The sequence below is a fragment of the Folsomia candida genome, unplaced genomic scaffold, assembly GCF_002217175.1.
Source record: "Folsomia candida strain VU population unplaced genomic scaffold, ASM221717v1 Fcan01_Sc016, whole genome shotgun sequence".
NCBI classification, from domain to species: domain Eukaryota; kingdom Metazoa; phylum Arthropoda; class Collembola; order Entomobryomorpha; family Isotomidae; genus Folsomia; species Folsomia candida.
The window spans coordinates 1,226,876-1,239,784 of NW_019091208.1; the positions used below are offsets into that span (position 1 = coordinate 1,226,876).

The 12,909-nt window shown below is 35.8% G+C and overlaps 3 protein-coding genes across 5 annotated transcripts; 1 reads left to right on the plus strand and 2 right to left on the minus strand.

Moving 5' to 3' along the window:
• Positions 1 to 105: 105 nt before the first annotated feature.
• Positions 106 to 3,197, minus strand: LOC118437846. Its single transcript, XM_035857234.1, has 6 exons — positions 2,518 to 3,197; positions 2,263 to 2,433; positions 2,068 to 2,193; positions 1,805 to 2,001; positions 1,547 to 1,709; positions 106 to 1,467 (listed from the first exon to the last, which is right to left on the minus strand). Exons 1-6 carry the CDS (start codon positions 2,753 to 2,755, stop codon positions 1,238 to 1,240), a joined length of 1,125 nt encoding a protein of 374 aa, XP_035713127.1. The 5' UTR covers positions 2,756 to 3,197; the 3' UTR covers positions 106 to 1,237.
• Positions 3,198 to 4,834: 1,637 nt separating this feature from the next.
• LOC110856469 lies at positions 4,835 to 7,907 on the minus strand. Of its 3 annotated transcripts, none has more exons than XM_035857151.1 (5): positions 7,728 to 7,907; positions 7,550 to 7,586; positions 7,373 to 7,456; positions 7,087 to 7,254; positions 4,835 to 6,608 (listed from the first exon to the last, which is right to left on the minus strand). In XM_035857151.1, the coding sequence occupies exons 3-5, from the start codon at positions 7,425 to 7,427 to the stop codon at positions 5,902 to 5,904; spliced, it is 930 nt and encodes a 309-aa protein (XP_035713044.1). In that variant the 5' UTR covers positions 7,428 to 7,456; positions 7,550 to 7,586; positions 7,728 to 7,907; the 3' UTR covers positions 4,835 to 5,901. The 3 variants fall into 3 exon arrangements, with proteins under 3 accessions (XP_035713044.1, XP_035713043.1, XP_021960641.1); XM_035857150.1 differs by having other exon boundaries at positions 7,550 to 7,618; XM_022104949.2 differs by lacking the exon at positions 7,550 to 7,586.
• Positions 7,908 to 10,712: 2,805 nt separating this feature from the next.
• Positions 10,713 to 12,263, plus strand: LOC110856590. Its single transcript, XM_022105076.2, has 3 exons — positions 10,713 to 10,903; positions 11,024 to 11,249; positions 11,974 to 12,263. Exons 1-3 carry the CDS (start codon positions 10,829 to 10,831, stop codon positions 12,255 to 12,257), a joined length of 585 nt encoding a protein of 194 aa, XP_021960768.1. The 5' UTR covers positions 10,713 to 10,828; the 3' UTR covers positions 12,258 to 12,263.
• Positions 12,264 to 12,909: the final 646 nt, after the last annotated feature.

Below are 12,909 nucleotides of genomic sequence, written 5' to 3' on the forward strand. Positions count from 1 at the left end.
AGGAGACATGTAATTTTCAAACTCGAAAGCACTATAATTATCTAAAGGACCATGAATAATAACATCTTGCCCTACATGAAGAAGACTATGCATGTTATAAATTAATAATTCCTTGTAATAAAGTTTAGGAATCTCGTGCACAAATTTGTTTAGTAAACTTTGTGCAAAATCTATCCATTTACGTTCTAAAGGACTACAAACTAAAATATACATCGCAGAGTGAAATAATAGAAAATGTTCATACTTTTTTGCGTCAAGAATATTCCTTAACGTAGCGGGACCAACATATAGTAAGAAAAGTCTAAACTCGGTGGCTTTCCAATGTTTTAAGTCATTAATACCTCGACATTTTCGAGCAAATTCTTTAGGTACTTGAACTCTAAAATTAATTAATCTATCTGATATTATTTTTTGTTGAACACTGGATAATTTATGTGGCCGCTTTCCGTCCAAACAAGCAATAATTTTTTCATTGTTCCTAATAAGCAAAGGTGCATGTAATCTAAAGGAATCTGTGAAATCATACCAAGAGACAATGATTCTAAAGGAGATGGCAAAACGTCTTTGTGATGACATTCGTACCAACGCTCTCTAAAAGACTGGTCCGTATATTCTTCACAAGGAGCTTTAATTGAATAGAGAATACGGGAATTTTTATAACTACCTCTGCGATAACACCTTTCACATCCAAAATAACCATTGTGGGCTTTTATTCGCTTAAGAAAGCTGCGAGCCGGCGCATCAGCTACAAGACAGCGAATCCTAACTGAATAATGACAGCCTTTAGCGTGCACACCATTTTGCTCCAATTTTAGCATTTCTTTGACAAATGGACCCAAGAAGGTTTCTAAACTTTGTGGCTTTTGAGATCCATAAAATAAACTAATTATAAAAACTCTCGATCTTGGATCTTGATCCAGCTTCCCTAAAATTGGCCAAAATTGCTTGTTTGAACTTCTGGAAATTGGCAACCCATCTATTCCAATTTTAAGTGTTAAAAGATTCCGTAATTCTAGAAAATTCACGGGCTAAATATAATAGTTTTGACAGAGCGATATGACTAATATTAAACTCGGTTGCCCATTTACCTAACTGAATTAATTTAGACTTATTATTAATTGGTGGGATAACAGAACAAGTTGGCATAAGATTTTCAGCTTCCTCAATTTGCAAATTACTTTCTACATGTTCTAAATTAGCGATGTGACGAGAATGCTGGTTGTTTGATTCGTCTTCATTACTCGTCTCTGCCAGAATCGTTGTCGTACGTTGAGTTCGTTGAGTTCGAATTCTCTTGAGTGCCGCGGTGACCACCCTCTCCGCTCGCCGTTGCAGTGTTCTGCGTGGGGTGACCAGTTTTGTTTTCATTTCTCGATTTATCACGTTGTGAGGACTGTCGAAACCAGGAAGCAATGAAGCGATTGATCTGGCGATCCGTTAATCCAGGATTTGATAGTCTGACGGACTCTGAAAGTGAAAAATAATTATTATTATTTAAAAAAATACTACAATTTGTATTCTAATGTGTATGACTTGGTTTGTTTACCACGAGTAAGTTTTACGAATAACTTATCCCCAACTGCTGTTTTTCCACTCTTACTGGTATAGCGAAGGGTCAGCGCCAGTTGATGACAAATCATCCAATCAAGGGTGTCGTAAACACACTTCGTGCCACCGGAATTACCACCAACTTTTGACAATATCAAAACCTGAAACACATAAGCAATATATATTCTTATTTCCTACAACAGTTATCAATATAAAGCAAGCAAAATAGAATTTGAAAAACATATATAGTACATACTTCTTCCTGGTAGTTGCGTGGGTCCAATAACCATAATTCGACTGCATCCACGTCAGCTGTTGTTTTAATTGGCCATTTCCATCCAGCCCAGCGGGAGTTGGCACCTCGATTTTGTAATGAGTTCAATAGAAGATTCTCCAAATTTTGCACTCGTTCCAGTAAAAATGCTTGGTTTCGTAATGATTCTTCTTGAAAATCTGCAAGTTCAGAAAAAGTATTTTTACAATGCAAAATATAACCAAGTAATATTATTTAATAAGTACTTCTAAATTCTGAAAATAGCTCTGAGAGTTGCTGATCCGCCTCAACTCGTATGTATGGAATTTGTAGGGTCTGCAGCTGTTGATCGTTTGGGATTTCAGCAGGACCGTTCACTTGCCGACTCGAGCCTAAACCACAATGGATATTTTTATACATTTTAAGATCAATATAAAATGTACTTTTTTTAAAGTTCTCACCACTATTTATTTGATGAAGCAACGACGGAGGTGGTTCTGATACGGCCAGGGTGACAAGGACTTCTTCATTTTTTCGAAATCGTTTTCCTCGTCCTAATTCTGCATCAGTCGAGTCAACCTGTTGATTCCTAATGTGCTTTTTTGCTTTTCCCTGTGCTCTTTTGTAGTTATCTAAAAATTAGATAAACAAAATATGTTAAGAATGAAAATTTACCAGTAATTTTAATTCAGTAGGTTCGACTAGAATAAATTTACCATGAACTCTGACACAAGTGACTTCATAAGTAATCCAATCCTGGCCAGGAACACTATTTAGGTTGGATTGAATTCTTTCAAAATCCTTCGGAATCGGATCAGGAAACGGACAAAACTTTTTTCCTACTTTTTCCGATATCCAAGAACTTGGAACAACACTTACTCCATTATCTAAGTGAAACTCGACCACCGTGAAAGTTTTATCACTTTGGTCTGCACTTTGAACCAATTTTTCCATATTAATTAATTATTTAATATTTTAAGAAAGAAGAAAACCACGTTTTGACGGCTGTAGGAAATGAGTAGAGAACTGTGTAGCATGAAGATGGCGCCTGATCACCCTTTTTTTCTTTGTGCATATTTGATGCTAGTTTGGTGCATGGAAATCTGCAGCAGAATTCATATATTATTTGGTGCATATTTGGTGCATATTTGATACAGATTTTATGGTACAATTTTAATGTAGATAAGTTTGCATAAAACTTATACATATATTTAATTACTAAGTAGATGCCCAGAAATACGTACAAAGTTGGTAAACATTTTGTACAAATAGACTTGTAAATATGTGTTAGTGCATAATGTTTACTTTTCATGCACAAATTTTATTGTACTAAAATATCTGCACAAAATCTGCATAAATTTTCATTGTGACTTGCACAAGATCTGCACAGAGGCTACTTGGGTGGATTTAGTTCGAAGAACTGAAGTGTAACGATGTCCGAGATATCAAACCTACGTGCTACAATCGGTCATAAACTGAATAAATGTATTTAATGGCCAAGTTTTCCAGGTGGCTGTAATGTTTTGCACCCCCTATTTTTCACATTTCATAAGAAAAAAATAGTGTGCGTCATATTTCGACTTCGTGGTTCATGGCATTTGTGTAGGGTAGCGTTCCACACACTACAGCTAAATTTCATAATTTTATGACAACACATCCGGAATTGGTGACGAAAATAAGGGTGGCTGTAAAGATTTGCACCTGACTGTACATATCTATAATCAATTTTTGCGAATTTACGGGTCACGTAGGTCAAAGCATATTTGCTCATACTATTTTCAGGTTTTGGGACATATACATTCATATTCTCGATCATTTTTCGAGTTTTTCGTCCATTTTATAACTTTTCACCAAAATTCTAAAATTTGTATATATATAAATTTTAGAATTTTGGTATACCAAATTCAATTTTCTCAGAATGATTCCTAGGGAGAAATTTACATAAATTTACATGCGCGCTCTTCGGGGGTACTTTAATTGTCAAGGAGTTTAATCACCTCAGAACTTGTTTTATTGATGAACTAGCGTATAGCCCGGCCAAGGCCGGGTTCTAGAGTGGGGGGTGTGCCCAAAGCGAAAAATCCGTCATACTATACTTTAAATAATTCGCAGTGAAGACTTTGTCATACTACATACATACATCAGAGTGAGGGTTTGCCCAAATCATACTGCATTTTAATTAACCTGGTCACAGTACAATTTAATTTCCCCCTGTGGGGGTAGTTGAATAGTTAATTACTTAAATTCCCGTCGCGTGGGAGTAACTGCATAGCTAACTATTTAAATTCCCACGCTTCACGCTCCCGTTAAGTTCCATAAACCCCGTTAACTTCTACAATTAACGCCAAGCTATTGACGGATTCGGATTCAGCATCAAAAATACATTCGAATTGATATGCGACATAACGAATAAGCCATATTTGGACACCACGGTCACGGCAAGGTCACGGGGGCCTCGGAGGTCAAAACCATTAATGGCGTTGGATTCAGCGTAAAAAATACATTCGAATTGATATGCCACTCGCTGTGGGTGGAGTTTCTCAAACTAAAATAATTAATTAATAGTGTTTATCAAGATCACTTATCATGATAACCACTATTGATGAGTGATGTATGTATGTATACTGCTCACTCACTCAATTTACTTGCACACTGCAAATATACAAAGACATTTAATTTGAGATTGATGGCAAGCGTACGTGAAAGTCACGCGCAGGCGAAGTGAGACTCATGCAGAAAATTCATGCATGCAACCGTTGCTCCGCGTCCTTCTTTGTCTCCTCTACGGGGCAATTTGCATTGAGAGCCACAGGGACCCAGGCAGAACTTAACACTAACGCTTTATGGCAGTAGATATAGTCTCACATAAACCAAAAATAACAAATTAAAGTAATTTTTATCGTCATATTTTAGCCTATAATATTGATATGATTGACGATAAAAATTTTGCATTCATATTTTGAAATTTGATCGATCATTCATATCGGACGTATGTATGCATGTAAATTTATGTTTATGTATGTACACACAAAATCCAGTTAAATGTTTATTTGCTACATAATTATGTATAATCTTAACTACAATTCTTAATTTTTTTCGCTTCATTCTATCTTCAGGCACTTAAACAACTTTTTATTAACTGAATTCGATATCTTTTACGTAGAAAACATTCAGATATATGTATTTCGATTGATTTGGACTAGCGAGAGAAAAACCACTGGAAAATTTCCCATTCGTATTTGATAACGAGGAAATTCACGGCAGCCTTCGTAACCACGTAAACTTATTAACTTATCACCATCTGGAAGGTAATTTTATAACAGCAAGCCATATTTTTGTTCATTCACATTTACATACGCAGATCTTTGAAAACGTTGTACGTGTTTATTTACGGGGTTGACGTGAAATCCGTCATTAGAAACCGAACAACTTGTATTTAATCAATATTTACATACTATTTAAGAAACTTCATATTACATTAAGTAGTTTATAAAGTTACAAGGGTATGTATATAGTAACGTTTGAATAAGTAAACGTAATAAAAATTTCGGTTTAGAATTATCCGGAAAATTATAACAATACTCACACCTGAAATATTTCGTACGGTATTTTTTATGTAAGGCATTCGGATATTTATATGTAAATTAAATATCTAAAGTATGACAAAATCTCCAGTAAGATTTCTTCAGAAACTTATCAAGGCGTGCATATTGTTACAAGGGTACGCGTTTCAATTACATATTTACATATTTATGTATGTGGTAAACGTCATAAGAATTTCGATTTCGAATTATCCCTAAAATTATGATAATAAATATGTATATATGTTATTTATTTATAGGATCGACCTCCAACTCAAACCACGTGTTCAGCACGTGGATAAATTTACAATATACACTAGCAATATTTATGACTAAATCTCCATGATTAACATTTCCAACAAGAATTTTCAAGAAACTTAACGATAAATAAACTTGTGCACAAATTTACAAGGGTATGCGTACATGTACGTTTCGATAAGTAAACGTTGTAAAAATTTCGGTTTCGAATTTTCCCTAAAATTACGATAATAAATGCCCCCACATAATAAATATCCCCCCTCACATCTGCCCCCTCTCCCTCAACAACCTCCTCTGCCTCTCCTCCCTCTCATACTGCAACGCCGCCCCTCTCACGAGCACCCTCCCTGCCACATAAAACCCCCCCGCCGTAATTCCATACAACCCAATCAAATACGTCGCCACGATGCTCGCCCCGCCCAAAAAGCTCAAAATGAAAAACGTCACCCCACCCAGCGACAAACTTTCGTAGGAAAACAACATCCCAAAAAGCGCGTACGTATAGTAAAAAAGCGCCCCAATCAGCCCCAAAGTGAAATTTATCAGCGCGAGACCCACCCATTTTACGAAAATTGAGAGAAAATACTCCTCCCTCGAGGTCAACATGAGGTGAAACATTTGCCAAAATGATTGCCTTTGTGCGAAAACTTTGCCGGATTCGAAACTCGACCAGAATTTCGCCTTCATTTCGGACATGCCATATTCCGACCAGAGCCCGACGTAGGCGTTGGCCTTGTTTTGGCGGGCGACGCGCTGCGCGGTGAGGCCGGCGACGATTTCTTGCTTGGCAGAGACGATGGCTTGGTTTTGGTCGACGATGACTTTGTGTTCGGGGCGCCAGCGCCAGAACCAGACTTGGGAGGAGTAGAGGACGTCTTCCGCGGCGGCGAGGTCAGCGAGCGCGTCGTCGTAGGTGAAGATTTCTTCGGTGGTGAGGACCGCGATGGATTCGTAGGTTGAGCGCATTTCTGGGGGGATAAAATAGAAATGAGGAAAGAAGTCACGTGGGACTTGGTAACTTTGTAAAATTCGTAAACTTGCAAAATTTTACAACTATGCCGAAGGGAAATTCATTCACGCAGTTCTTGGAAACCTTGTAAAATTGTGCACTACTTTGACAAGAATTTGGAAGAAAAAAAGTATGCTACGATTTGGTTACGCAATTCTTTGTAACGTTGTAAAATCCGTAATCTTTTTCTACGCACTTTTGCAAATATTGTGAAGAAAAATTAGCGTACGAATCGTTCACGAAGTTAGTAGTAACTTTGTGCAATCTGAATCTCTACAAATTTTAAAAAATACTTGCATCGTTGATCGGAGTAAAATTGGTGAGCTAATTTTCGTAATTTTCGTAGGAATAACTAAAACTTTTGAATTTTACAAAGTTACCCATAACTGCGTGAATTATTTAATGCGTAATTAATTATTACACGTGTATTTGCATACCTGGCGTAATTACAACCAGGGCAGGCATCAAGGTCATAAAAGCGAGGCCAACAATCCACAAACCGACCCCCGTCTTGACACGTGGCGACGACCACGCTCTCTTCGCCAGCGTCGAAATCACTTCACTTCCATTTGCTGGTCGTCCCCGCAACAATTGAACTCTTTCGTCTACAAGCAAAAGAACAAGTCAGTCATATTTACAGATAATTAATTATTAAATGTTGAATATAATTGTGATTTAACCAAATTAACATGATAGTTTATTGATTAATTAACGATTTCTTACCACCATCCCCATTTGCACCAGCGTCATCATCCGTCCGACCGCGGCGTTGATGCATATCTTACAAAATATCGGGCTTAACTACGCCTAAAAGAAGCGTGTTAAAATAAACCGGGCAATTAATTATTTATGTAAATTAGTAAAACGTTGAAAATTAGTAGTTTTTCAAAATTTTTTTACCGATCGTGTCGCCGACCGCCTTGATTTTGCTACTATTCTACAAGAACCTTCAAATATTTCTTAATTTGCCTGTGATAATTAAATAATTTGTAGATATGTAAATAAACAGCCAATTATTTCCTTAAATTTTAAATAAATTAGAGTAAAAAGTCATGAAGTTTTTTCCGTATTTTCTTACCGATCGTGTCCACGTGATTTGTTTCCTACTATGCAAGAAATTACACTTATTTATTAAGTTTTCTGTAATAATTAAACAATTTATGGATATGTATTGTTTTTTTACAAAATTTTCAAGTATTTTTCAAATTTAAGATGAATGAGATCAGCAAAATGTATGAATCGTGTAAGTAAATAAAATTTAAAGTTTTGCCGTCTTCCCTCCAGCGAATCTCATTCGTCCAAGTGTACTTTCACAGGAGGATTTTGCAAAGACTGCGTCACTCGACTTTTTCATGAACTTACAAAATTGTGAAGTTTAAAATTTATTCAAAATTTTGGAATACAGATTTTTGCCTTCTTAATTTAAAAATTGTAATTATTTATGTGCAAATATTGTTATTTATTTGTACCGGAAATAAATATGGTGTTCCAGCCATGAAATATTTTTTGCACCTCGTGTGTATTCAAGAAACTGGGGCAAGTTGTACTGACTTTCATGACATGCAAATGTATGAGACAAGCAATTTTATGAAATTCATCAAAAAAATTATGGGTGACAATAATGAAAACCGGAATCACTTCACACCCTTACAATTTTGATTTGGATAAGATTTTCAGCGTTTGTAGAGCTGATTTTTATGAGTACAGCGATCCAAGTCCAGTGTTTCTACTCCACCCCCTCCCGGAGTGGGAGGAGCTCAAATCTAGAAAAACAGGGGTTTTCTGCGATTTTTAGCTTAAAGGCGGGTCAATATTTTTGAAAATTGTTTTCACCAAAAGTTTTCTAATTTTTATATCTACAACCCTTTTCGAGCGTTTTTTGAAATTCTCAAAACGGACGTCACGGTTTTGGATTTTCAGGGTTCAAGTTTTTTCTCAGGATTTTCGACTTTTTTTAAATGACGCAAATTTGTTCAGAAACCATCATAATTTATGCAAAACATCCTAAAATGACGAAATGTCATGGTTCGGGGTCCAACAGGTCTGATATGTGCATGAAAACGAGAATCTGAAATGTTCCAAAATTTAACACAGCGGAAGATTGGGAGCTAACATGGCAATGGAATAGAGACAAACTCAAAATATTTTTGTCTCTAGAACAGCAGGGATTGGTCATACACCAGACAAAGTACATATATACTTAACCCTCGCGCTAAGAGCTTTCCAATGGTGTCTCATATGACCCCAATTGTGGGGTTATGTGAGACTTGACCTTTCCCTAATTTTACTCCCAAATCGTGACGTCCGTTTTGAGAATTTCAAAAAACGCTCGAAAAGGGTTGTAGAGATAGAAATTGGGAAACTTTTGGTGAAAACCGTTTTCAAAAATATTTGCCCGCCTTTAAGCTAAAAATCGCAGAAAATCTCGGTTTTTCCAACTTTGAGCTCCTCCCACTCGGCGAGGGGGTGGAGTAGAAACACCGGACTTGGACCGTTCAACTCATAAAAATCAGCCCTACCAACGCTAAGAATTTTATCAAAATCAAAATTTTAAAGGTGTGAAGTGATTCCGGTTTTCATTATTGTCACTCTTATCGATCATGAAATTTCTGCAATTTAAATTTATGAATTACATTAAAAATATTGAATTCTTGCTGATTGTAGACAGCAAGTTTTTTATGATTCAAAAATCATTCGGAAACTTGCAAGTGGCAACATTTGCATATGCACCTTTTTAAATCAGTCTTTCCTATTACGTAAAATTTTTGCAATATGTTAAATATTTAAGTAACCAATTCCTGTAGTCCTTGGTAACATTGTAAAATCCGTAAAGTCTGTACAATTGCAAATTTTTACTCGTACATACATATTTCTAAGCAAAATTTGGCTTGCAAATTGTTGCAAACACTCTCACATCAAATGCGTCTTCTTATGCGATAGAAGTATAGAAGTTTCTATGTGCATACATCAAATGATTTACAAGTTACGAACTTTGCAAAATCGCTAAACACTTGTCTCAATGATTTTCTGCAAGCTCTCTTCTCGAAAGTTTTGCACCATATTTAGTCAATTTAAAAAAAAAATATTTAATGGCATGTCAACTTTTTGTGCTAAATATTTATATACCTTTGTGCACGCCATATCCATGGCATATTCATGGACAAAGATCCCAGACATGCACAAGCCTTGCCTGGGTAATGGCACCATGCATGGCAATTTTTTGTTTCGCACAAACAGCCCATGCAAAATAATCATGCAAAATTAAAATCTATGTATTTGCTAGTAAGCTAAATAAAATTCCACCATTTTCCAGCAAACAATATATTTTACGATCTGTAAAATGTAACAAGCTTAAAAAATAGAGTTATTTGTGTAAAATCTGTAACTTTGACGTGAGCATGCCCATAGTAAATGTTGGCCCAAATCAGACTACACTCTTAATAATCCGGTAAAGTCACGCAGGTAATAATTCCTCGGAAACAAATTTGGTAATAATGTTTTACCAGGTAGTAAAAATTCGTTACCATGATGGTAAAACTTTATTACCAAGCCATTACAACTTATCACACGGTACAACTTATCATTACCACTTTGGTAGAGTCATATACATGTGCTTTTTAGTAATGTTTATTACCAGATTATTTGCAGTGTACTCAACAAGAGGATGTATTTATGCACATATTTACAAATGGACATGGAAAAGTGGGAGATCCATTAAAACGAATGAGTCCGTATTGCATTATTTATCTCTCCCAAAATCGTTTTATTTCACTCTTTCACACCCCGAGTCGAGGAATGTTCAATGTCAACAAGATAAACTTATGCAACGAGTACAACCACGATTTTTATTTGTAGGCGAGCAAGCAACCGACTCTTCATTCACTTTGCAATTTTTTGCCCACTTTACACACATTCTCATTCCTATTTATCTTTTTGGACATGACAAGCCATGCAGCACCCGCAGAAATAAAAGCGATGGCGGAATTATGGTCCAATAGTAAATATTTACGTGAATTGTCCCCTCCGTCCCCACTACTTCTGCAGCCCCTGCATTGATGAAGACCAGTTTTAAACAAGTACATACATACATACACCGATACTTTTCTATTCCAGTCTGCATTCTGCATCGCTGCTCCCGACTGGATTTTCATTCATCTCCAAAATATTTTTACATACGAAATGTTGGACGAGGATTCTGTAAAGGAAGGAAAAGTTTGCGAACCCAAGGTTTGGGATGGATTCGACTGGGACTGGGTAAAATTCACAAATAATCAAATTAATTGTCTTGTTTTCAACTTTTCTGGAATTTTACCAGATTAATAGAAAATCCGTTTCACAAATATTCAAATTATGCATTATGAAATTCCTCCCCAGTTCCGCTCCGTCCCCACGTGGCACCTTCCATTCTGGAGTAAACTGGACTTGTACCGGACAGCCGCGGCTTTAAAGGAGCGCCCCATCAGCGCCATCAAGGAGTCGGAGGTTCTCAACGCGAATGTAATTTGGGATGCGAAAACTTCCAAACTTTCCGGCTTTGGACTTCCCGAAATTGACAATCCGCTTGACTTCGATGAGGAAAAAAGACTCATTTTTGGCGAAGGTAAGTGCATGCTAAATTAAGACAAAAATTTACTTGGGCGTGCTCACGTCAAGCTCTTATTTATTTTCCAATCGTCAAGTCTATTTTTCTCTACTGATAGTAAACAAAAATTGAAGAATTAATTGACTAGAAATCACTACCTCAAATATTGCAGGAATCTGCAAATATTTTACAATATTTGCACCGATATTTTGCATATTTTTCTTTACATAATCCTGCATAAAATTTACCTTAGTTTTAATCTTCATACATAATTCTGCAATATTTTCTGCACAAATTTCTACCACATAAAGCTTTTCTGCGAAATTTCTGCAGAAAGGATGTCAATATTTTTACTTCGCAGAAAATTTAAAACGTAAGAGTTACGCCATATTTTCAATTCCCTATAATCCTGGTGAATTTGCAAAAAAAAGTCTACCCTGTTCAACCTATTTATTGAGAAATATCACAAATTTCTCCCACTTTTTCTGCGATGAATTGGGCGAAATTTCTGCACATTTTAAATTTTTACTAAGCATGACAATTTAAAAAATAAGAATTGAGACATCTAAGAATTGTTTTTCCATGTCCTTATTATCCTGGTGAATTATGCAACAAACCTTCCACCTTGTTATATCAATTTCTTGCGAAATTTCGCAAATTTACGACAAATGCTAAGTACTGTGAATACGCCCAAACTAAATATTTTCGTATCCTTAATTTAACAGTTTTTTTAATTCTTCAGACCGCCACTCCTACATGTTTTCGGACAATAAAAGCTACATTTTCGGCGTGACTGCTTGGACGGATGGCCAGCAATCGTGGGGATTATGGACCACAGGCCCACTTACCCCCGAAATCCGAGAGAAAGCTTTGGGACACGCAAAACAATTAGGTTTCAACCAAAATTTCGCTATTGAATCATCAAATGCAAACTTTGTGAAGCTTTTAATTGATACAATTTTTCGTTTCCAATTTGTTTCATACTTTTCACCAATTTCATGTTTTCAAAACAATAAAATAAAATAAAATACACCCAAAATTTGACACAATTTAACTTCTGACGCATAAAATAAGGTTGATCAGCTAAGCCGGGCACGTACCTTATTTATCGCTGACCTAATTTGCGATGACCAATTTTGGTCTACACTTTTAAGAAAATCGGCAAACGGGATACTTTAATACTTTACCAGCTTGGTAATTATTTTGGTAAGTAATATGTAAATTAATTCATACATACATACATAGTGATATACCCACATATATACATATTAATATTAATATAAATATCATACATGTATGATATAAACTTTAATGTTAACTATTGAAAAAAAAATTATGTACTGCAAAGGATTATTTCAATATTATTACTGTTCTTTCCATGAAATCATTTTACATACATTTATTTCGAAAAAGCTAAACGACCAGCGCCGCACATATGTAAATAAGTGTGCCTATCAATATAGGACCTTAGGATGTATGCATGTATGCCAGGTTTCGAGTCACATTTCAACAATACCGGTTATTTTTTAATACTCAGTTTTTAAGAGTGTAACGGACGCCAGGTAATTAATTAATTAATTCAAACAGATTAATTCCCAGCAGTAGATAATTCTATCTACATATGTACATATTTGTTCAAATCTTTACAGTTTTCTTGTAACACAAAGCTTTCATGGCT

Coding starts and splice junctions, on each gene's coding strand:
- LOC110856590 (XM_022105076.2), top strand. CDS start 10,829: ATGTTGGACGAGGATTCTGTAAAGGAAGGAAAAGTTTGCGAACCCAAG. Junction 10,904..11,023: donor ATGGATTCGACTGGGACTGG/GTAAAATTCACA, acceptor ATTCCTCCCCAG/TTCCGCTCCGTCCCCACGTG. Junction 11,250..11,973: donor AAGACTCATTTTTGGCGAAG/GTAAGTGCATGC, acceptor TTAATTCTTCAG/ACCGCCACTCCTACATGTTT.
- LOC110856469 (XM_022104949.2), bottom strand. CDS start 7,427: ATGCATCAACGCCGCGGTCGGACGGATGATGACGCTGGTGCAAATGGG. Junction 7,255..7,372: donor TGGTGCAAATGGGGATGGTG/GTAAGAAATCGT, acceptor TTTTGCTTGTAG/ACGAAAGAGTTCAATTGTTG. Junction 6,609..7,086: donor CCTGGTTGTAATTACGCCAG/GTATGCAAATAC, acceptor TTATCCCCCCAG/AAATGCGCTCAACCTACGAA.
- LOC118437846 (XM_035857234.1), bottom strand. CDS start 2,755: ATGGAAAAATTGGTTCAAAGTGCAGACCAAAGTGATAAAACTTTCACG. Junction 2,434..2,517: donor CACTTGTGTCAGAGTTCATG/GTAAATTTATTC, acceptor TCTAATTTTTAG/ATAACTACAAAAGAGCACAG. Junction 1,710..1,804: donor CACGCAACTACCAGGAAGAA/GTATGTACTATA, acceptor TATGTGTTTCAG/GTTTTGATATTGTCAAAAGT.